Here is a 23,846-nt window from a genome sequence, read left to right as displayed (position 1 = left end):
ACCCGAACCTAATGCTAGGTCGAGTGCCACTACTAGGGAAGCATATGAGGCTTACCACAAGGAATCCGCCGCAATGAAAAATGTGTTGATCTTTGCGATGGAGGCGGATCTCCAAAGGAGAGCCTTTAAGATGGGCACCGCTAATGAAATGTATTCCAAGCTTGTGACAATGTTTTCACAAACTCCACGGATCGTCCAATATGAGGTGGCCGCGGCATTCTTTGATCTCGACTTCAAAGAGGCCAAAAGGTTAGCCCTCACGTGCTCAAATTGATGGAGCTAGTCGAAACCTTGAAGATTCAAAAGGTTGAAATGCCCAAAGAACTCATTGTAGATAGGATTCTACACTCCTTATCCAAAGTCAAAGCGTATGTTTAATTCCGGATGAATTTTAACATGCAAGACAAGGACGTGTCTCTTGAAGAGTTGCACAAGTTACTTGTGCAAGACAAAAGAGACATGGGGTTAAATGTTAACCCACCTAAGGATGTGCTTAACATTAGCACCAAAAGCAAGGGGAAGTTCAAGAAGAATGGGAAGAAGGGTAAGAAGCAAGCTCCCACTTTCACCAAAGCTAAGACTTATGAAGCTAGCACTTCCAAGATCACGAAGGGTCCTCTTAATAAATGCCATTATTGTAATGGTGTTGGACATTGGAAAAGAAATTGTTCCAAATATCTTGGTGACATTAAAGCTGGAAAGATCACTCCAGTAGGTAAATGACTATCCTTTCTTTTATGTTTCTAATTCAACTATGGCATTGTGATACAAAGTTGTGATAATGTATCCCCTTTTATTGTAAATAGGGCCTCCACCAAGCAAGGACAAGGGAAAAGAAAAGCAAGCTTGAGAAACCATCAAGAAGCTAGGAGTAGCTTCCATGAAGCTTGGCTTTTTATTGTCTTATTTTAATTTATGTTTCGGATTTTAGAACCTTTTGATTTCCGTGTTCAACATGGAAATGTATTTTGGATAATGGTTGTATTTTGGATAATGGTGGCTTGGTTTGCAACCCAAGTCACCCGTTTTATCGTATTTTATCCTTGTTCTAAAATTCGTCTTTATCCGCTTGCTCATAGAAACATATGATCATTGACTTAAAGTGATCTAATAGACAACTATAATGATGGGATTCATTATATGTCCACAAGCTTAAGGCTTATGTATGATCAATTATAAAGTGATATTGAGTTGATGAACTCTCTTAAAGGAATGTCAATCACCAAGTACACTTATAAAATTTAAAACAATTAGTCGACCTATGAGATAGTCCTCCTTATACTTCAAAATCATTATTTGTGTCTCATAAGCTATCTTTGAATCTCTAGTGTATTCATTCTAAAGATAGAGTGGGGGAAAATGAAGACACAAAGAACACCAAGCAAAAATTTTGTGTACTTGTGTAAATGAGATCTACGCAAGAAAGAATGATTTGTATACCTATATATATAGTATACTCAAATAGATGAGATCTATGGTCTCGAATAGATGATATCTACATGAGAAAAGAGACCAAGTGAAGTAATCAATAGAATATGTTCTCATGATAACTACACGAGGAGACCAAAAGAAAGTTTTGGAATAAGAATGACTAAAGTAAAGTCTTAACAAGAGTTTTGACTAGTTTATGAACAACATTTGACCAATAATTTCAATATTGATATTTACTTAAGAGCCTAAATGAATCAAAGTTGCATCCTAGAAAATAAATGAGATTTATGACTAAAAGTTGCAAAGATTGATATGGCGATATCCACAAGAGCTAAGTTAAATGTTAACCACGCTAATGTCATTACTTAACCTCATTATGAAAATGAAATGGTTAAACCTCCTTCCGAAAAGGGTATTTTGAGAAGGACGTGTATTAGATATAATTCACATTTAATCTAATGACATTGCTTCGCATCATTATAAAATGAATGAGTTGGAGATTAGAATCTCTTTCCATAAGGTTAAGATTGAAACCTTTTCAAAATAGGTATTTTGAAAGGATATGATGGGAACATATATGGTTTTATCTCAATAACTTGGCATAGCAATACATATTTCAATTCTTGAAATATTTCGATGGAGTAGTCAATTGCGAAACATGTGGAATTAAGTGGGAGTTGGAAATTATCATGTGAAGACATGGAATTTAGTGGGGGCAATCATCTTGTAAAGGTTTATAACTCATTACTCATTGAGAATGACGAGCTAATACTATTCTTTCACAAAGAAGTATTTGAGTTTTCAATTCTGGATGAAAATGGACTATGATGAATCCAATCACATCATGAGATGTTGGATAAGTATTGAGATATACACATCAAATCAACAAGATCCGTAGGTTATTCATATCGATGAAAATGGAATTACCATAAGCAGTCATGGTTATTCATTGAACCTAAGAATAGTTAATGACATGATTAAAAGTTACTTATGTTTCCGCCATTAGAATAATCATGCACATGTCCAATAATGAATCATATGCATAAGAGCATGATGATTCATTGGGAAGCCATAGAAGAATCGTCATGTATTCTCGAGGAGAATCCGATGAGCGATTTCAGTGTTGGGCAGAACACTCTGTTATGTGTCAAGAGGTTGCACATATTAAAGTTCGAACACGCGTAAGGATTTATGAAAATCCTAAGCTTTTCAAGCTAAAAGGAGAAATAAGAAGTTTGGGAAGATACTTAGTTGAAATAAGAAGTTACTCAAAACTAATATTTTCTAAAATGCTAGGACTTGTGAGAAGTACTAGGCTAATCATCTTGACAATTATTGCAAGACTCTACAAAACATATACCTAGTGCATTGTGTGTGGGCGGAGTACTTGATCAGTGCAAGTTATATCATTCACCACAAATTCGTTGGTTATGTGATAAACAACCAGAAAGTTCTTTCAAGATAAAGAACCCAAACCGAGGTTGGGAACCTATATGTGTACTTGGTGAGGTTCATGCTATGAGAGATAACATGAATGTAAAGGAAAATGCGATAAAAGAAGTATGAACACATGGACACATGGTATGTTAAACTTCTATTTGCAACCGACTAGTGTTTACACACTTATGATATGCATCACAAGGTTAAAATACGGTATTGACAACCCGAATGTGATGTCGACATTTGTCGTTTGAGTTATTATTAACTCACCTTATACTTTGTTACATCCAAACGGGTTGTAGAGACAATTGAACCCCGTTAAAGTGAACACGGATTAGCATTGTATTCGCCCATAGTTACTTACATGAGGTGACGTCTCGAAGTGACTAGAATGTGATGCGATTGATGGCAGGTTCAAGTGCCATGGAGTCATATGAGAATGACTAGTCGATCACATATGCAGACTGTTAGGAACACTTTGTCGGGCCTTATGACCGCTTGTAGAGTTCTGGCAAATTTATATAGCCTGGTCGTGGCGAGAGCTACTATAGTATTCTAATGAGTCGATTCTTTTGACTAAAGACTGTTCTCCTAAGATGGCACAGTTTCAGATTAACTTTGATTTATGTTACTACAACCTTCGTAAATGGGGTCAAATGGGCATATTTTGGGTTATGATGGCTGTGGCTAGTCGAAGGGAATGAGTGCGATAGGAATTGTCTACCCCTAGTCAGGGTTATAACAATATCTCAGGGCCACTCGAGGAGTAATGAACTGGAAATGCGTGGCCACGCTCGGAAGATATCTATGGTAGATAAATCCGGTCAATCAGTTATTCTCTAGATCGAGGAAACCACTATCGATATGATCACTTGCAAGTACGACCTGAAAGACACCTTGCATTGAGTGGGAGATAGTAATAGGACAAGAGAATTGGTGACGCACACTTGTCAAGGACAAGTGGGAGATTGTTGGAATATGTGTCCTCCGACAATAATGCGATCACAACTGTCGATCATGATGATCACATATTTAAGTCTCATTTTAAAGAATACAATTGGAAAGTAATATTTTACTGTCAACTGGTCCACACATATCGTTAATGATTGACTGACTAGAGTTTGACATTACTGTCGTGCGACGGTGGTGATCAGTTAATCCCCTTAGGTCATACCTAAAGGGTAACACTCTTAATTGATTATTTAATTGATCGTATGACGATACGGGTTAATTAAATTACTTAAAACTGACGGACGATTTTGGAATTAATATTTACGTATCTCATTATAATTTGATTAAATAAGATATGGTCTAAGTGATCGAATTGTTTTATTGCTTAGATGAAATTATTGTTTAAGGAAACAATTGCATTTGAATGAATAATTTATTATAAATACAAGATGTTGTGATTTATAATTGGTAAATTATTTTGGTACAAGTAATTATGAATTACTAAGTCGATTTTGTATATGACGTATTTTTATTAATGCGTTGATTTTTAATATGTTAAAAATACATAACAATTTTACATGACATGTGACATGTGACAAATTGACAAATTGACAAAGATAAAATGGAATCCATTTTATCTTAAAATGGACCGAAATAATGGGGTGTAATTAGCAAAATATTATGTTAATTGATTTAGTGGAAAACATGATCATTTTTCCTAAACCTAGCCATGCAAACCTAGTGCCTCTTGGGAAGAGCACCTTGTCCATGCATTGGCCCCTTCCAACCCACCATACCCGGTTTTTCTAGTAAAAGAGACCAAGGATTTTCTCTTTTATTTTTACCATTTACACCACATCAAATGTGTAGATTCATTCATTCAAACATACATCTAAAAATAAGAATTTTAGAGAGATAAAAAATCCTTCCTTTTCTCCCTTCTCTTAGCCGAAAAGTAAGAGAACAAAAATAATATTTTGGTCAATTTTATTTAAATTAATATTGTTCTAGTAATAATAATATTAATTTTATTAAGAGATTACCTTGGGTATTAATCCTTGGGAGGGATTCTACACTTGAATCCTTGTTCATCCAATATTTGGAGAGCTCAAGAACAAGTGAGTAGGATAACTCACTTGTGCCCAAAAATCCGAAATATCAATGTAAGGGTTGATGATTGCTTCCTTATTTTTATTATTGTTTGCATGCATAAGATCAATGTTTAATTTTATGACTAAATTAAATCATCACATATATGAATATGTTAAGTAATGAGATAGAGATTTTTAACAGAACCCCCCATTGGAAGTAGTATAGTTGAGGAGTCTTGAGAGATACTTCATACAAATAGTAAACAAGAGGGGTGATAAGGGATCGCCTTGCCTCAATCCTCTTTGACCTTTAAAAAAACCAAACAAGTTGCCATTGAGATTGAGAGAATAGCTAGCTGTAGACACGCACACCATTATCCATCTCCTGAATTCCCAAGGAAAGTCAAGAGCTTCCATCATTTGGTCACGAAAGTTCGACTCAATAGTATCATAAGCCTTCTTGAGGTCCATTTTAAACATACGCCTAGGAGATATAGCTGACCTTTCATAAGATTTTATAATATCCTCACAGATTAAGATATTTTCAATTATACTACTCCCCTTGATAAAACCACCTTGATTTGGTGTCACCAAATCAGGTAGGACACCTGCTAGTCTGGAACAAATAAGCTTAGAAATACACTTGTAAATCACATTACAGCAGGCTATAGGCCTATATTGCAAGACAGTAGCAGGTCTATCTATCTTGGGAATGAGGGTAATAAGTGTATAGTTTAGTTGCTTGAGTAGTTGCCCATTTTCAAAAAAATCAATAATAGCATTGCTTACCTCCTCACCCACAATATCCCAAGTGTCTTTGAAAAACTTGCTAGAATACCCATCAGGCCCTGGGGCTTTATCATTGGGGATATGGAAGATAATCTCCTTAATCTTCTCTTTTGTAACTGGGTCATTAAAATTTCCTTGTGTTCTGCAGTGCAAGTTCTTCCTTGATTGACTATAAAAGTATTAACTCGTTGTGTAGAGGCCCTTGTGCCAAGTAATAGCTTATAATAGTCTAGAAAAGCCTTTTGAATCCCCTCTTCATCAGTATAGAGATGGCCTCTGTGATCCTTGATCTGTTGAATAAAATTTTTATTCCTCATGGCTCTAATTACTCCATGAAAATATGAAGAATTCGCATCCCCCTCAGCAATCCAGTGAGCTTTGGCCTTCTGTTTCAAAAAAAACAATTTAGCATGTTGGAGTGTATTGGATAACTGACTGGCTGTATACTCCTGGCTGATTAAATCCCCATCCCCTGGATTAAGGGCAAGCTGTTGCTGAATCTGATGTAAAGTGACACTAGCTATATCAGCTTGATTTTCCACATCTGAGAAATGTGCTTTATTAATTTTCTTTAACTCAGGTTTCAGTCTCTTTAGCTTTTTCACCACTCCAAACATCTTTGTCCCATCAATATGTGCAGTCCAGATCTACCTGACACATTCTTGAAAACCAGGGGCAGCACTCCATATGTTATAATACTTGAATGGCCTATTTTTATGATGACCCTTTGAACCCTTACCCACCACACAAGGGGTATGATCAAAGTGTCCTTCAGGAAGGAAATTAGCATAATAATCTGGGAACTTCAAAGACCATTCATCATTAACAAAAAGCATATCCAACTTACTATAAACTCTAGTTGCAGGGGGTTGTTTGTTGTTCCATGTATAGTAAGCTCCAATAGATTGAATATCCATTACCTCACACTCCTCTAGGCATTGTTGAAAAGGCTCAGCTTCAGCTTGAGAAAAAGTCCCTCCAAGTCTGTCATGAGCTTGAGTCACACAATTGAAGTCTCCTCCTATTACCCAAGGACCTTGTATACTGCCAGCAATTCTCTTAAGATTGACCCATAGAGGCTCCCTTTCTTTGACTTCATTAAAAGCATAGACAAAGGTAATAGCCATATGTTCATCAGTTTCCTTGTCTGTGACATGTAGTTGGTAATTGTATGTGTGCATGTTATAGGAGGAGGATTCGTAGAGGAGATATTCTGATTAGCTGTTAGATCGTCTGTGGTGATTCCTATTCCAGGTAGGGTTTTCCTACTCAGTATTGATTACATAGTTGTGTTGGTAATTATCTATTGTCGTTTTTTTTGGTGAACTGTGAATATATTATAATAATAATAATAATAATCATTCAGGGATTACATCAACATCACCACCATTACTGACATACGAATTACAAATAAAGAGTAATCATCTAAATTGCAAGTAATTGACATGCCCAAACTGACTGTTGCACAAGCTCAAGCTTGTTATGCCTTCGAAATCTTGCCTGTAACTCCATTTTAAGTTTCTTAATAACGACCCAAGGAGCTTGAAGTCTTGCCTCCATTCTACAAATATTACGAGCATTCCAAATATGATAAATCAGTCCTACAATGGCTGCAGCAATTATCTGCTTCTGGATGAGGGACTTGTATCTCCATCTCCTAAACCAGCCACTCAAACTAATCAAGGGGAACCTGAAATCTAAACAATCCCATAGCAATGACCAACACAGTCTACTAAAATCACATTTAAACAGCATGTGTTCATGGTCCTCCATATGAGCTTGACAAATTTCACACTTTCCATCATTAGGAATACCAAAAGTACCCAGCTTGTCCTTTGTCAGCAGACGACCTTGCATAGCAAGCCACCCAATATAAGAATGTTTTGAAACAATTGAAGAATTCCAGATAAGAGAGTACCAAGACACCTTAGAGTGCTCATTTTGTAGCCAAGAATATCCATCTGCAACTGTGTATATCCCCTTATTCCTACTCCACTTCCCTGTAGTAAAACCATCTCTAAGTTTCTCTTTGACTTGGCATATTTTCCTCCATGTCCAGCTCGTATTTGTGGTAGGTGTATGCTCCATCTATGCCTGATTCTTAATATAAATATGGTTTACCCACCTAATCCATAAGTGATCAGCCTTATTAGCTATCCACCACACATACTTATCAAGCATAGCTAAGTTCCAATTCCTGCAATTCACCACACCTAATCCTCCACACTTTTTCTCTTGGCATATCTTTTCCCAAGCTACTGCAGGAACTCTCAAGTATTGGTCAGAACCAGACCATAAATAGTTCCTACATAACCTCTCTACCCTGTCAATTACAGTTAAGGGAATTACAAAAATTCTGGTCCAATATGAATGTAGTTGAGTGAGAACACTCTTAACTAGTACCAACCTCCAAGCATATAGCTCAGCTTCCTAGTTCCCCAACTTTTGATCCTTCCAACAATTTTTTCAACCAACCTAGTACAATCTCCTATAGCCATCCTTTTATAAGAGATAAGCACACCAAGGTACCTGAAAGAGAAACTCCCAATTTTGACCCCAGATATATTGAGCACATAATCAATCTCCTCCTGCCTCATACCATTGAAATAAATATCTGATTTTTCACGGTTCATTACAAGCCCAGATTCAGCAGAGAAAGTGGCAAATGCCCTTAACAGAATGATAATTGATTGCCTATCTCCCTTACAAAACATTAAGAGGTCATCTACAAAACACAGATGACTCAACTTCAATGGCCTACATAAGGGGTGATAATTAAAGTCCATACTCTGTGTCACCTTACATAAAATCCTACTTAGGTATTCCATACAGATAGTAAAGATCAGGGGGGACATTGGACCCCCCCTGTCTTATTCTCCTCTTTCCCTGAAAGTAACCAAATGATGCTCCATTGAGACTAAGAGTATACCAAGGAGTGGAGACACACATCATTATCCACTGAACCATTTTAGCAAGAAACCCAAGAGCTTGTAACATTTTCTTAATGAAAGACCATTCAATGGAATCATAAGCCTTTTTAAGGTCAATCTTCATGATACTCCTAGGAGAACAAGCTTTCCTATTGTACAACCTCGCTAGATCATGACAAATCAGGATATTATCAACTATATCCCTCCCTTTAATAAATGCACTTTGATTTGCACTAATTATTTCAGGGAGGACATCAGCAAGCCTATTACAAATAACCTTAGAGATAGTCTAATAAAGTACATTGCAACAAGCAATGGGCCTAAAGTCTGCCACACTCGTAGGCCTGGACTTCTTAGGGATCAGAGTAAGATTAATAGAGTTCACCTGCTTTAACATCTTGCCAGAATGAAAGAATTCAAGGACAACACTTATAATATCCTCTCTAATGATATCATAAGTATCCTTAAAGAACTGAGATAAAAATCCACCAGGCCCAGGAACCTTGTTTGAAGGGATAGAAAACAAAGCTTTCTTAATTTCCTCCCCAGTCACAGCTCTGCACATCTCACTATACTGTATATGACTAAGGACCTTCCCTTTTCTGACAGTAGGGATATGAACATGCCTGACTTCCTTGCTGCTACCAAGTAAGTTGTGATAGTATTTAATGAATGCCTGTTCAATCCCTTCAATAGTGGTGCAACAATTTCCATTCATATCATGAATACTCAACACCCTATTAGAGACTCTTCGAGCTTTTATAGTGCTGTGGAAATATTTTGTATTATCATCACCCTCAGCAAACCACTGAGCCTTTGATTTTGTACCAGAAAACTTTGTTTAGCTCCCTCAAGCATATTATAACTCATAACAACATCTTTTTCACTCTGTTACAGCAGAATATTGGTAGGATTAACATGTAATATTTCCTGAATATGCTACAACAGCATTTTAGCCACATTTGCAGTGGTTTCAATATTAGCAAAAGCACTGCCATTAAGTTGCCTGAGAGGATACTTCAGTAATTTAAGTTTTTTAACAACTTGAAACATCTTATATCCATCCACTGATTGCTCCCATATTTTAGTTACTACATCCCTGAACCCAGGATCAGACCCCCACATGTTGAAATATTTAAAACTCCCTATCTTTCTTTCCACAGTAGGCCTCATTGTAATAGTACATGGGCAGTGATCAAACAGCCCCTCTGGATGGAACATAGTAACAGTCTCAGGGTATTGTATTAGCCATTCATTATTAGTCATAGCTCTATCTATTCTACTAAAGACCATAGCTCCAGGTTCATGTTTATTATTCCAAGTGAAATATGAACCCTGAGCAGGCAAGTCAACAAGCCCACAAATATCAACACATTCTTGAAACCCCCTCATTTATGCATTAGTAACTTCAGACCCTATTCTTTCACACAGTGCAAGTACATTATTAAAATCTCCCACACCATCCAGGGGCCATTAACCACAGCCTCCATGTGAATAAGAGACTCCCACAAATATACCCTCTCAGCCACCCTATTAAATCCATACACCACAGACATTCACCGGGTACTTCTAGTAGGCAGATACATTACCTTAGTATGAATGACTTGAGCTTCAATACTAAGGATCTCCACCTCATAATTATTATCATCCCATAGAATCCAAATTCTACCTCCATCATGAGCTATATTATTATTCACCATAGCCCAGTTAAGACCTAATCCCTGATGAACTTTATTAATTGCCATAGATCTAACTCTAGTTTCAACTAAACCAAAGACTCCTATATTATTATTATGCAGAACCCATCTAATATCCTTCTGCTTATTCTCATTATTCATACCGCTCACATTCCAAAAATCTATGCTACCCATTTTTTATATTGACAGCACTGCCCTCCATTTCATCAGCTAACACTCTCTTATACATCACTGAGTGTTCCAAAACCTCCATATAAGACCCTTTACCACTTCCAAAAGCCATTCCTCCATGCCTAGCCAGCTTGGTGATTATTCTAGAAGCAGAAAAAGGACTTGAGATAGGGTTATGCATTGGTGTTATCAAATCCCCTAATCCAGGAACTTCTCCAGTAACCACAACCTGACTAAGATCAGCAAGAGCCTCAGGTACCCCAACTTCCTCCACAGGGTCCTAGGGCTTCATTGTGGCCTTAGGTACCCAGACCTTCCTACCTGGTTTGGTGAATTTCACAGGTTGTTTCCCTCTACACTGTTAGATTCATTAATCTCATTAATTTACATATTCATATATGAAATGATTTATTTAGTCATAAAATAAAAGCTAGATCTTATGCATGCAAACATAAATAAGATAAGAGAAGAAATCATCAATCTTACTATATGATTTCGGATTAATGGGCACCAAAAAAATTCACCTATTTGTTAGTTCTTGAGCTTCCTTAAAATGGATGAACAAAGGTCCAAAATAGAACCTCTCCCAAAAGTGAATACCCAAGGAAACCTCTTAATAACTAATATTATTTTGTACTAGAAATAATACAAGTCTTACTTAAAATTTTAACACAAAATATTTATTTGTTCTCTTGTAATTTTCGGCCAAGAGAGGAAGAATTTGAGAGATTTTATTTCTCTAAGCTTTCACAAATTATAGAGAGAATATCTTTCTTACACTAGAAAAATGTTAGATCAAGTAATGAATAAAATTTTTGAGGAAACCATTTTGTTTCTCATAGTGGAAAACCGGTGGGAGGGGTGGTAGAGGGAGCCAGTGCATGAACTTGATTTTCTACCCAAGAAAGATAGTGTAGATACCTCATTTCTGCACCTCCCACAAACCACCCGGTGATGATTGGGCCGCATGTTTGGTACGCGGAACGATTTGTTACAGTTCGTAAGTTTATCGTCAAGTGATTGCTCAAACACTTATGTCTACCTCTTAATTGTCATCTACGCGCCAATACGGTCGTTTTGACAGTAATTAGAGTACATTTGGAGTCCGGGCCTAAAATCGTCTTCATTTTCTGATAACCGCTAAATCCCGAGTCCCAATGTTCTGGAATGTTCCGGATATTTCTATTCCATATTTCACAATCTTTTAATTTTTGGTAAAGAATTTTCCGTAATATTCATACAAAATATTAAGGAAAATAAGATTAATCCGTTATTCCATAAATTAAACACGGAAATCTTTCTTCCGTAGGAGGAAACCACTTGGGAACAGACGCAGCAGATGCTGCGCCTCTTCCAAGGGACGCAGTGCCTGCTGCGCCTCTTCCCAAGTCCTTTTCTGCGTATTTTTTCGTATCTTTTCATATGTTTTCGAGATTCACTTCCAAAGTCTCTCCGAAAACCCTAATTCCTTCACGTGATTTGTATAAATAGGAGCCTTCGCTCCTCATATTTCTCACGCGAGTGTCAGCCCTTCTCTTCTGCCTTTGCATTCTAGACCACGTTCTTACTTTTTGGCGCCTACGTGCTTGAACTTTCGACCAATTTGACCAACTCCACCATAATCAACTTAACTAATCTTAATCGTTTTCCTCTTACGAGGGCACTTTCGTTACATTCGAGTCGAGCATCACTAAAACATAAACTTAGTTCATCTCGTTTCGTCAAACATGTAAGTCCGAGGGTGTAAATCTCTCTTTTATTTATTGTTATTTACTTTTTGTAATCATCATGTAAGATTTATGTCGAAAGTACTTCTAAAACCGATTTGTAAAACCATGTTTAAAACCCTTTTTACGGATTATTAGGAGACAGACGTCGAGAAAAGACGCAGCAACTGCTGCGCCTCTTCGAAGGGACGCAGCACCTGCTGCGCCTCTTCGTGAGGCTGCCGCAGTTCCTGCTTCCTTCCTTCTTCCTTCGTCCCCTGTTAGTTTCGTTCCTTTGTTTTCTTTCGTCATTGTTTGCTCTTGTTTCATTCACATGATAATTTAACATATTATTAATCACTGTTAGTATATAATTCATCATTCAATTCCCGACTTAAATCCCTTATAACCAATATTTGCGGGTTTTCGTCATTAAAGTCAATCCGGGTTGTAGAAATTCGATTCTTTTATATCGAGTTTCTGGAATTCAATCTTTGGTATACTCCCATCTGTTTATCCGTCATTAGTTCTTCATTAATTCGTCATATTTAACCTAACTAGTTCACTCATGTCACTAATCAATCTTTCATTCATGTAATTAATTCGTTTACATTCGTTTCATCCATGTTTTATCGTTTTTATGACTCATTCACATGTAATTAATGTATTAAATCACTTTCATCCGAGTCGAATATCATAATCAATCATTAAATTCATCCACAAATACTAACGATTTGCAGTTCCGGCTTCACGGCCCAGAACTCGACTTTGGAAACGACGCAAAGAATCGCCGCCTCTTCCGCAGGGCGCGGCTACTGCGCGCGTATTCCAGTTGATTTACCTCTCGAACTTCCGTTCCGCCTTGACCTAGTTTAATTCGTTTATGTATTCAATTAATTGTCATTTGTATTATCGTTAATAATCTGCCCGTTTATTTATTCTTTTTCCCAAATTATCCGTTTTAAAAGTATTTTCAATATAAATCATTAATCCGTTGTAATTATTGTAATTTTCATTATTGTATTATTGTATTTCTTTTATCGCATTGCTTGTATGTCTTCACAAGTAATTAAATCTAAATCCCTACTTCGACTCAATTGTATGTTAAATTAATTGTTCACCGACTAAGTCTAATTCTCATATGTTAGGATTAAAACTTGGATGTTGCATGCATATAATCGACAATATATCGAGTATAAATGATTTTCCCTAATCATTAGTAGAGGCCGCTATCGAGGCGGGCGGGATTAGGTGTTCGATCAAAAGAGCTTCCTAATACGTACCCTCACCCCTTACTCCAGATCTCTGTGAACATCCGTGTTCATTGGCATCCACGAGAGTCATTCTAGATATAGAATGCTAAGCGTAACGAGTTCTTGGTGTTCATGTCACTACTTTGTGTCTTGACATGACACGAGGTATTCGAACGGTTTCCAATTTTCCACAATAAATTGGTGGCGACTCCACAAATGCAAACGCTTGTTTCCCAAGCGCCCCCATGGCCCGTGTCCACAGATAGGCATGCAAGGCTAGTCCTTAGGGTTAATTATTATGTTCCTATTTAAAATAAAAACACAATATTAAACCTAACCCCTCCCTTATTTCGGTACACATGAGATAAAATGGATAGTCCATTTTATTTTGTCATTTGTCAATTGTGACATATGTGACATGTTACTTGACATGTCAAATTGTAATGTATTTTTAACATATTAAAAATAAACATACTTATAAAATATGTCATATACAATATTGACTAGTAATTCGTAATTACTTGTACCAAAACGGTTTATCTAATTATAAATTACGTCTTGTATTTATAATAAATTATTCATTCAATTTCTATTTCAATTGTTTCGTAAACAAAAAATTTATCCAAGTAATAAAACAATTCGATTACTTAGACCGTATCTAATTTAATCGAATTACAATAAGACACGTTAACTTTACTCACAAAATCATCCGTCAATTTTAAGCAATTTAATTAACTCGTATCGGCATACGATTAATTAAATAATCAATTAAGAGTATTTCCCTATAGGTATGACCTAAGGGGATCAACTGATCACCACCGTCGCACGACAGTAATGTCAAACTCTAGTCAGCCAATCATTACCGATATGTGTGGACCAGTTGAGTGTAAAATATTACATCCCACATGTATTCTTAAAATGAGATTTAAACATGTGATCATCATGATCGGCAGTTGTGATCGCATTATTGTCGGAGGACACATATTCCAACAATCTCCCACTTGTCCTCGACAAGTGTGCGTCACCAATTCTCTTGTCCTATTACTATCTCTCACTCAATGCAAGGTGTCTTTCAGGTTGTACTTGCAAGTGATCATATCAAGAGTGGTTTCCTCGATCTGGAGAATAACTGATTGACCGGAATTATCTACCATAGATACCTTCCGAGCGTGGCCACGCATTTCCAGTTCATTACTCCTCGAGTGGCCCTGAGATATTGTTATAACCCTGACAAGGGGTGGACAATTCCTATCGCACTTATTCCCTTCGACTAGCCACAACCATCATAACCCAAAATATGCCCATTTGACCCATTTACGAAGGTCGTAGTAACATAAATCAAAGTTAATCTGAAACTGTGCCACCTTAGGTGAACAGTCTTTAGTCAAGAGAATCGACTCATTAGAATACTATAGTAGCTCTCGCCACAACCAGGCTATATAAATTTGCCAGAACTCTATAAGCGGTCATTAGCCCGACAAAGTGTCCCTAACAGTCTGGCTATGTGATCGATTAGTCATTCTCATATGACTCTATGGCACTTAAACTTGCCATCAATCGCATCACACTCTAGTAATTTCGAGACGTCACCTCATACAAATGACTATGGGCGATTACTATGTCAATTTAGTTCACTTTAATGGGGTTTAATCTTGTCTCTACAACCCATTTCAATATGACAAAGTAATGGAAAAATAAAAGACAAATGTGATTATGGATATGAGCAAATAAAACAACTCTTTTATTTCATATCAAAATCTAACATAAAACTGGCATGCGTTTAAGTCCCATGGACACAACATGTCCATCATGCTTATCCCGCGATAAAGGCTTGGTGAGCGGATCAGCTATGTTATCATCCGTCCCAACCTTACATATCGCAATTTCCTTTCTTTCAATGAAATCTCTAATTACATGATATTTTCTAAGTACATGTCTAGATCTATTACTAGACTTTGGCTCTTTATCTTGGAAGATCGTCCCACTATTATCACAATAGAGAGTGATGGGATCATTGGCGGTAGGTACTACTCTTAGACCTTCCGTGAATTGCCTGATCCATACAGCTTCCTTGGCGCTTCGATCTTTGCAATGTACTCAAACCTCCGTTGGTGAATCCGATCACATCTTCCTTGAAGCTTCTCCACTAACAAAGACCACCATTGAGCATGAACACGAAACCAGCTTGTGATTTCATGTCATCTCTATCCGTTTGGAAACTTGAGTTCGTGTAACCATTAACACGGAGCTCGGTGTCTCCTCCAAACACTAAGATAGAATCCTTAGTTCTTCTCAAGTACTTAAGGATGTTCTTTCCGGCTATCCAGTGACTCTCACCTGGATTTCCTTGATATCTACTCGTCATGCTCAAGGCATACGAGACATCGAGACGTGTGCATATCATCGGCGTACATGATTGATCCAACAAATGAAGCATAAGGGATTAACTTCATGCGTTCAACATCATGGGGTTCGGAGGGCGATTGAGACTTGCTCAATATTGTCCCCTGTTACCATAGGTACCAATCCCCTTTTGATTTGTCCATGCTTTGAACGTCGAAGAATCTTATCAACATAAGATTCTTGACTTAGTGCCAATATCCTCTTGGATCTATCTCTATGGATCCGGATACCTAATATGCGTTGTGCCTCTCCTAAATCCTTCATTTGGAAGTGGTTACCTAACCACTTTTTAACTGAAGACAACATTGGAATATCATTTCCAATGAGTAGTATGTCATCGACATACAAGATTAGGAACACAACATTGCTCCCACTAAATTTCATGTATAAACATGGTTCTTCAACACTTCGAGTGAAACCATTCTCTTTTATCACATGATCGAATCGATCATTCCAGCTTCTTGATGCTTGCTTAAGTCCATAAATGGATCTCTTAAGTTTGCATATTTTGTTAGGATTATTAGAATCAACAAAACCTTCGGGTTGTATCATGTACACCTCCTCTTCTAAATACCCATTTAGAAAAGCGGTTTTGACATCCATTTGCCATATTTCATAATCATGAAATGTGGCAATCGCTAACAAAATCCGTATGGATCTTAGCATGGCTACGGGGGCGAAGGTTTCATCATAATGAAGACCTTGGACTTGGGTAAATCCTTTTGCCACTAGCCTAGCTTTGTAGACATCATCATGTCTTTCTATGCCATTCTTGACCTTGAAAATCCATTTGCATTGAAGAGGTCTTGCCCCTTTAGGCAAATCCACCAAGTTCCAAACTTGATTTTCATGCATAGAATCCATCTCGGACTTCATGGCTTCAAGCCATAAGGAGAAATTTGGACTAGAGAGTGCGGCTTTGTAGGTGGCGGGCTCGTCACTTTCTAAAAGCAACACATCGAGTGTTCCATCTTCTTCGATAAGTCCCACATATCAATCGGGATGGCGAATAACTTGGCCCGTTCTTCTAAGTGGAGGAGGGATAACCGCGTTAGACGACGAAGGAACATCTTCTTGCGTCTCTACCTCGGTTTGTGGCTCTTGAACTTCATCAAGTTCAAAATTTCTCCAACTCTGTCTCTTAGAAATAAAGTCTCTTTCTAAGAAGACAGCCTCGCAAGACACAAACACTTTGTTTTCTTGAGGTTTGTAGAAGTAATATCCTCGAGAGGTCACGGGGTAACCTACAAAGATGCATTTTTTGGATCTTGGGGCAAGCTTGTTGTCGGTCTTTGCCTTGACGTAAGCATCACATCCCCAAATCTTCATATAGGATATATTGGGAACCCTTCCCGTCCACATCTCATATGGAGTCTTTTCGGTTGTCTTTGTGGGACTATTATTCAAAGATCTAATTGCGGTTTGAATCGCAAATCCCCAAAACGAGTTTGGTAGCTCGGTTTGACTCATCATTGATCGAACCATATCAAGTAGGGATCGATTTCTCCTTTCGGCTACACCATTGAGATGTGGTGTTCTGGGTGGAGATAGTTGTGATATTGTGCCACAACCTTTCAAGTGTGAATCGAATTCATTGCTAAGATATTCTCCACCACGATCGGATCGTAGTGCTTTTATCCTTTTGTTCAATTGGTTCTCTACTTCATTTTGAAATTCCTTGAATTTCACAAAAGCTTCACTATTATGCTTCATTAAATAGACATACCCATGTCTACTCAAGTCGTCGGTGAAGGTTATGAAGTAGTCATAATTTCCTCGAGCGGTGATACTCATTGGTCCACACACATCGGTATGTATGAGTCCCAATAGCTCACTAGCTCGTGTTCCTTTACCGCTAAAAGGATTACGAGTCATTTTGCCAAGAAGGCAATATTCGCATGTTCCATATGATTGATAATCAAATGGTGTAATCACATTAGTTGAAATTAATCTTTTGATGCGATTCTCATTTATGTGACCTAATCGACAATGCCAAATGAACGATTCATTTGGATCACTTGATTTGAGTTTCTTTAATTGAATGTTGTAGATGTCATTAGTTGGATTCGAGGTTTCTAAAATGTAAATGCCATTAATGGAAGGAGCTTGGCCTATAACCAAGTCGTTCCTTGAAATAATACAACGATTGTTTTTAATGACAAAACAAAAACCGTCCATGTCTAACATAGCGATAAAAATAATGTTTTTAGAAAGTGTAGGCACATAAAAACAATTATGTAAATACAACTCAAATCCATTAGGCAAAGCTAATACATAAGTTCCCTTGGATTCGGCCGCTACTCGAGCTCCATTTCCAAGGCGTAGATCCACATCTCCTTTGCTAAGCCTCTTCATATCTCTTAACCCTTGTAAATGATTACAAAGGTGAGAACCACAACCGGTATCCAATACCCATGTCGTAGTGGAAGTATAATTTACATCAATAATATAAATTTCCTTAGGAATTTTACCTTTTGGAACGATGATTCCTTCCCTTATATTTCGCAAATATATAGGACAATTCCTAAGCCAATGTCCCATGCCATAGCAATAATGGCATTCATCTTCAACTTGCTTGAAGTTTTCCCTTTCTTTCCCTTCTTATTGAACCTTTTGCCCTTAGAAGCAAGAACTTGATTGCTTGAGCTCCCACTAGTGTTGGCATCTTTCTCTTCCAAAGATAAATATCCTATAGATTTTATGAGGTGATCTTCCTGAGACCGGCTCACAAGAGATCTTGTAGTAGTAGGTGGTCTAGAAGAAGTGATGAAGTTTATGTTTCCATCCGAACCTATCCCAAAATGAAGTTCTCTAGTAGTGTTGAAATCATTGTTGAAGCAAACGTCGTCAAAAACATTGTGGCAAGACTCAATAGTTATCGGTGTAGTAGCGTTTGATGGATTCATTGTAATGAACTACAAGTATGGAGGAAAAAGAAATATTAACATTTGTCTTTTTAATCATACTTGTAAATAATATAACAAGATATGAGCATTTATATAGTGACCTCTACCCAACTATAATAAATGATTCCAAGATTCAAATTCATATTAACTTGGGCACGGTAGGGCCGATTCATCCCTTATCAATATAACTCGGTGGATTAACTCTTTAATCGATTCTACTTTTAGAACTCTTGGTCGATAAAATTACATTAATATTTATCTTTAGCCCAAAACACATCCGGCAAAGGTCGAGAATACTTTTGTTGAGTTCAACCCAAATTTCGAGTAAATGTGTCCATGATCCAAATCCACATCAACTTGGGCACGGTAAGGCCGATTCATCCCTTATCAACATGAATTCAGTGGATAGACATTTATCACCCACTTCCCCTACGTAACAAGGTTTGTACCCCGGTAGGGCCGAGTGCACTCCCTCATGAAATAGGTTTTCATGGTTTCTACTTTTTGGTAAGGCTAAGTCTCAATTGTTTATTTTAGCGAGAGGTCATGTCAATTTATTATCTATCACATTTTAAGTGAACTAAAGCGGTGAACTACGATAATTGTAATTGACACGGTCGATAAACTCGATTTAAAATGCATGTTTAGTTATGGCGATCTAGCGATGCATGCAACATATAAATAAAATGCAAAGCATAAAAATAAAATCCTAGTATGGCCTTCCTAAAATAGTAAATCTAAAAAACTAATACAAATTCGAAAACCAACTCCTTTCGTCCCTTGAGCTTCGGTCTTGGCACGCATTTCAAGGCAACACTTTCTTTGATGGATCGCCTTCTCGAATGGCACCGTTTTCAAGGAACTCCGGAATAATAAAATTACAAAATGAATTACATAATTTCCTATTATACATTTGTAATTAAAAATAAAAATAAATCTATTAAATTACAAAATGGTGATACGAGATCACAATAATTATAACCGAATCGATATTCCCATACATTTCGGGTAATATCAATTAAAACTAAGGCCATACTAAGTAAAATTACATAAAATTAAGATATGACAATCATAAATAAAATGCAGCATTAGACTATGTATGAACATGCTAGATTTTATGCTAAATCGCCTTTAAAGAGCCAATATCGTATATTAATCGGTTTTTACGGATTTGCGTGATTTAACCTTTTAAAATCACAATAATTACATAAATTCATATTTATGTACAACTTAATTACCCTAACCATCTTAGGACTCAAAATTAGTCTCCACTAATATTTTGACAATAATTAACCTTGATTTCTTAATATTGTTCATAAATGGACCTAAAATACAAAATTATGCTATAAACTTCAAATTAAATTATAAAAATTTCAAATAAATTCAAATTTTGAAATTTAAACTCATGAACATTCTGGAAAAATATAATGACACTCATAATGTTCAAAACTTAGGTTAAAAATTTCGAAAAATTATCGTGAAAAACAATGTTGCGGTTTATCGATTTTAACAATTATAACCATAAAAATATGAGAAAAATTATTTTTATCAACTTTTACTTTTAGATCTGAAATATATGATAAAATGCAACATGTGACGTTTTTCCTTTAGTCATGAAGTATGTTTTAGCATTATTACTAATTATAGTCACTATTTATGTGATTTTTCATCAAAAATTCATAAATCATGCATAAAGACTTCATTATAGCCAAATATTTTACAAACATCTTATAAAATTGTATGTGACAACATAATAAATTGCCATAACCAGATTCGAAATATAACTCATATTAACATATTTACCCATTTAAATACGATTTTAACTTGAAAAATCCATATTTCGAGCAAAACAACTCATTTTATCATGGAAATTTACAAGCCATCAGTAGATAATATATGTGAAAACATATCCAAAAACCACTGAAAAATTCGAAGTTTAGCTATTTTTCGTCCAAAAATGACATTTTTATCATAAAAGTCACATTTTAATGCCAATATTATATAAAATGAACAATTAAATCCATAAATAAACCAAAATGTTATAAAAAACACTTAGGACCAAAAACTTTTAACATGCAAAGTTATTTTTAGGTTTATCTTCATAAATCCAAATTAATTAGTTTTGTATATAAATCTTATAACTCGGAAAAACTATAAACCGATTTGCATGCAAACAACCTAAGGCTCATGATACCACTTGTTAGATTCATTAATCTCATTAATTTACATATTCATATATGAAATAATTTATTTAGTCATAAAATAAAAGCTAGATCTTATGCATGCAAACATAAATAAGATAAGAGAAGAAATCATCAATCTTACTATATGATTTCGGATTAATGGACACCAACAAATTCACCTATTTGTTAGTTCTTGAGCTTCCTTAAAATGGATGAACAAAGGTCCAAAATAGAACATCTCCCAAAAGTGAATACCCAAGGAAACCTCTTAATAACTAATATTATTTTGTACTAGAAATAATACAAGTCTTACTTAAAATTTTGACACAAAATATTTATTTGTTCTCTTGTAATTTTCGGCCAAGAGAGGAAGAATTTGAGAGAATTTATTTCTCTAAGCTTTCACAAATTATAGAGAGAATATATTTCTTACACTAGAAAAATGTTAGATCAAGTAATGAATAAAATTTTTGAGGAAACCATTTTGTTTCTCATAGTGGAAAACCGGTGGGAGGGGTGGTAGAGGGAGCCAATGCATGAACTTGATTTTCTACCCAAGAAAGATAGGCATGCAAGGCTAGTCCTTAGGGTTAATTATCATGTTCCTATTTAAAATAAAAACACAATATTAAACCTAACCCCTCCCTTATTTCGGTACACATGAGATAAAATGGATAGTCCATTTTATTTTGTCATTTGTCAATTGGAACATATGTGACATGTTACTTGACATGTCAAATTGTAATGTATTTTTAACATATTAAAAATCAACATACTCATAAAATATGTCATATACAATATTGACTAGTAATTCGTAATTACTTGTACCAAAACGTTTTATCTAATTATAAATTACAACGTCTTGTATTTATAATAAATTCTTCATTCAATTTCTATTTCAATTATTTCGTAAACAAAAATTTTATCCAAGTAATAAAACAATTCGATTACTTAGACCGTATCTAATTTAATCGAATTACAATAAGACACGTTAACTTTACTCACAAAATCATCCGTCAATTTTAAGCAATTTAATTAACTCGTATCGGCATACGATTAATTAAATAATCAATTAAGAGTATTTCCCTATAGGTATGACCTAAGGGGATCAACTTATCACCACTGTCGCATGACAGTAATGTCAAACTCTAGTCAGCCAATCATTACCGATATGTGTGGACCAGTTGACTGTAAAATATTACATCCCACATGTATTCTTAAAATGAGATTTAAACATGTGATCATCATGATCGACAGTTCTGATCGCATTATTGTCGGAGGACACATATTCCAACATACACTCCCTTGCCAGATGACCCAAACCTTGACATTGAGTACACTTAAATGGTCTGCATTCATAGTGCACAATTGTCTATGCACCACATCCAGTTCATCAGTGAATTCAATGACATCTGGTAAATCATCTCCTACCCTCACTTTAACCATGACTCTGGCATGCCCCAGAAATGTTTTCAGTAGAGTATTACTATGACATCTACCTGGGTTTCCAACTAAACCCGTAATCTTCATTAAGGCAGGACCCCAAAATTTGAGCAGGAGACCATAGAATCTGATCCAAATAGGAATCACATCCACAACCTCCTTCACCAATTTTACATTAGGTGTCCATTACTTAATAATCACAGGCTTGTTGTCAAAGAAAACAGGCCCAGCTTGGAGTACACGCAATTTCATTTCCTCAGATTTAAACCTTATCAGAAATACCCCATTCAACATAAAAGAGATTTTATCATAATCAGTAAACCCCCAAATCTTAACAAAATCATCAATAACCTTGAACGGAGGGTTAGCCCCTAAAACATAATAGTAGACCACAGTGGACCAGTAGTTGAGCTCAGACTCAACATCATTAGAAGTAAATTGCAGAGGTCTTACCCTTTCCGAAGTTTATGAACCAGACGATTGACCATGACGTGAGACCTTCGTCCAATCCGATGCATCCCCATCCTCTTCCTCTGTGATCACATCCATGTTAGACTTTAAGTTAAACGGACGAATGACCGAACTAGACGCAGAATTCCGCACATCAAGAACATCATACTCTTTATTATTAAAAACCTGAAACCTAGAACCAGAATTATTATTAGGATTTGGAGTATTATTACTATTTTATGAGTTTTTTGTATTATTAGAAGCTACTATTCTAAGCACTCTACTAGATTTAGGTTGATTTTTCCGTTGCCTCGCCATTGCTGAACAACAGAAATCTCCCCAAATCACCTGATTTTTTGATCGCTTTTTTGATAGCTTTCTCTCTCCTATCTGTTGTCGTTGTATATCGTATTGGTATAGATTATGATCTGGTGATTATTGGTAGTGTAATGTGGTTATTGTATAATTGTCTGTGGTTTGCGAGGTGCATCCTCGGCTGAGTGGAGTTACTTGCGGGAGTGGCTTCATGCTCTTGATTCGCCTTCTGTGGAACCCGCCACAGAAGGGATGTGCACATTAAAGAACATGGGTTTATCGCTCGGATGGGATGAGCGGGGCTTAGGTGGGAATGGCTGCAGTCCCCCACTGGCGGTGTAGAATACTTGTTACAATGAGTATTCTGGCAGGACTACACACTTCAGTGTGTAGTTAGGTGTGTGATGTTGTGATGGATTTGGTGTATTGGTTTGATTTGTAATAATTTTTTATTACAGCTGTTCATTTTGTGTGATCAGTACTGACCCCGTTTAAATATTTTAATAACTGTGGTGATCCATTCGGGGATGGTGAGCAGTTATTGAGCAGGTATGATTGATGCGCATGGGATAGCTGGATTGAGTCATCAGGAGCCGTATTAGAAGTCTTGATGTCGAACATTCCATTTGTTTAGTTGGTTTAACATTTTGAGAACATTTGTATTTCTTTTATCAGTTTCAGATTTGG

The 23,846-nt window shown here is 36.4% G+C and overlaps 3 protein-coding genes across 3 annotated transcripts; all 3 read right to left on the bottom strand.

The window, feature by feature from the left end:
* Window positions 1-6,349: 6,349 nt before the first annotated feature.
* On the bottom strand, window positions 6,350-6,883 carry LOC141602103 (uncharacterized). Its single transcript, XM_074422416.1, has one exon. The coding sequence runs from the start codon at window positions 6,881-6,883 to the stop codon at window positions 6,350-6,352; it is 534 nt and encodes a 177-aa protein (XP_074278517.1).
* A 177-nt stretch (window positions 6,884-7,060) lies between these two features.
* Window positions 7,061-7,790, bottom strand: LOC141602102 (uncharacterized). The gene is made up of 2 exons (XM_074422415.1): window positions 7,162-7,790; window positions 7,061-7,094 (listed from the first exon to the last, which is right to left on the bottom strand). The coding sequence occupies exons 1-2, from the start codon at window positions 7,788-7,790 to the stop codon at window positions 7,061-7,063; spliced, it is 663 nt and encodes a 220-aa protein (XP_074278516.1).
* On the bottom strand, window positions 7,791-10,470 carry LOC141602101 (uncharacterized). The gene is made up of 6 exons (XM_074422414.1): window positions 10,222-10,470; window positions 9,579-9,967; window positions 9,018-9,399; window positions 8,600-8,921; window positions 8,232-8,427; window positions 7,791-8,025 (listed from the first exon to the last, which is right to left on the bottom strand). The coding sequence occupies exons 1-6, from the start codon at window positions 10,468-10,470 to the stop codon at window positions 7,791-7,793; spliced, it is 1,773 nt and encodes a 590-aa protein (XP_074278515.1).
* Window positions 10,471-23,846: the final 13,376 nt, after the last annotated feature.

The sequence above is a fragment of the Silene latifolia genome, chromosome 9 (genome assembly GCF_048544455.1).
Source record: "Silene latifolia isolate original U9 population chromosome 9, ASM4854445v1, whole genome shotgun sequence".
NCBI lineage: Eukaryota > Viridiplantae > Streptophyta > Magnoliopsida > Caryophyllales > Caryophyllaceae > Silene > Silene latifolia.
The sequence above is the reverse complement of the archived record's forward strand: the minus strand, read 5'-3'. Positions and strand labels throughout refer to the sequence as shown.

Excerpts from the sequence above, each read along its gene's own strand:
- LOC141602101 (XM_074422414.1), bottom strand. The coding sequence starts at position 10,470 with ATGAATAATGAGAATAAGCAGAAGGATATTAGATGGGTTCTGCATAAT. Across the intron at positions 9,968-10,221 it reads CTCAAGTCATTCATACTAAG|GGTTCATATTTCACTTGGAA; the intron begins GTAATGTATCTG and ends TTGCCTGCTCAG. Across the intron at positions 8,428-8,599 it reads TCTCAATGGAGCATCATTTG|ATGACCTCTTAATGTTTTGT; the intron begins GTTACTTTCAGG and ends TGTGTTTTGTAG.
- LOC141602103 (XM_074422416.1), bottom strand. The coding sequence starts at position 6,883 with ATGCACACATACAATTACCAACTACATGTCACAGACAAGGAAACTGAT.
- LOC141602102 (XM_074422415.1), bottom strand. The coding sequence starts at position 7,790 with ATGGAGCATACACCTACCACAAATACGAGCTGGACATGGAGGAAAATA. Across the intron at positions 7,095-7,161 it reads AAGCTTGAGCTTGTGCAACA|TAATGGTGGTGATGTTGATG; the intron begins GTCAGTTTGGGC and ends TTCGTATGTCAG.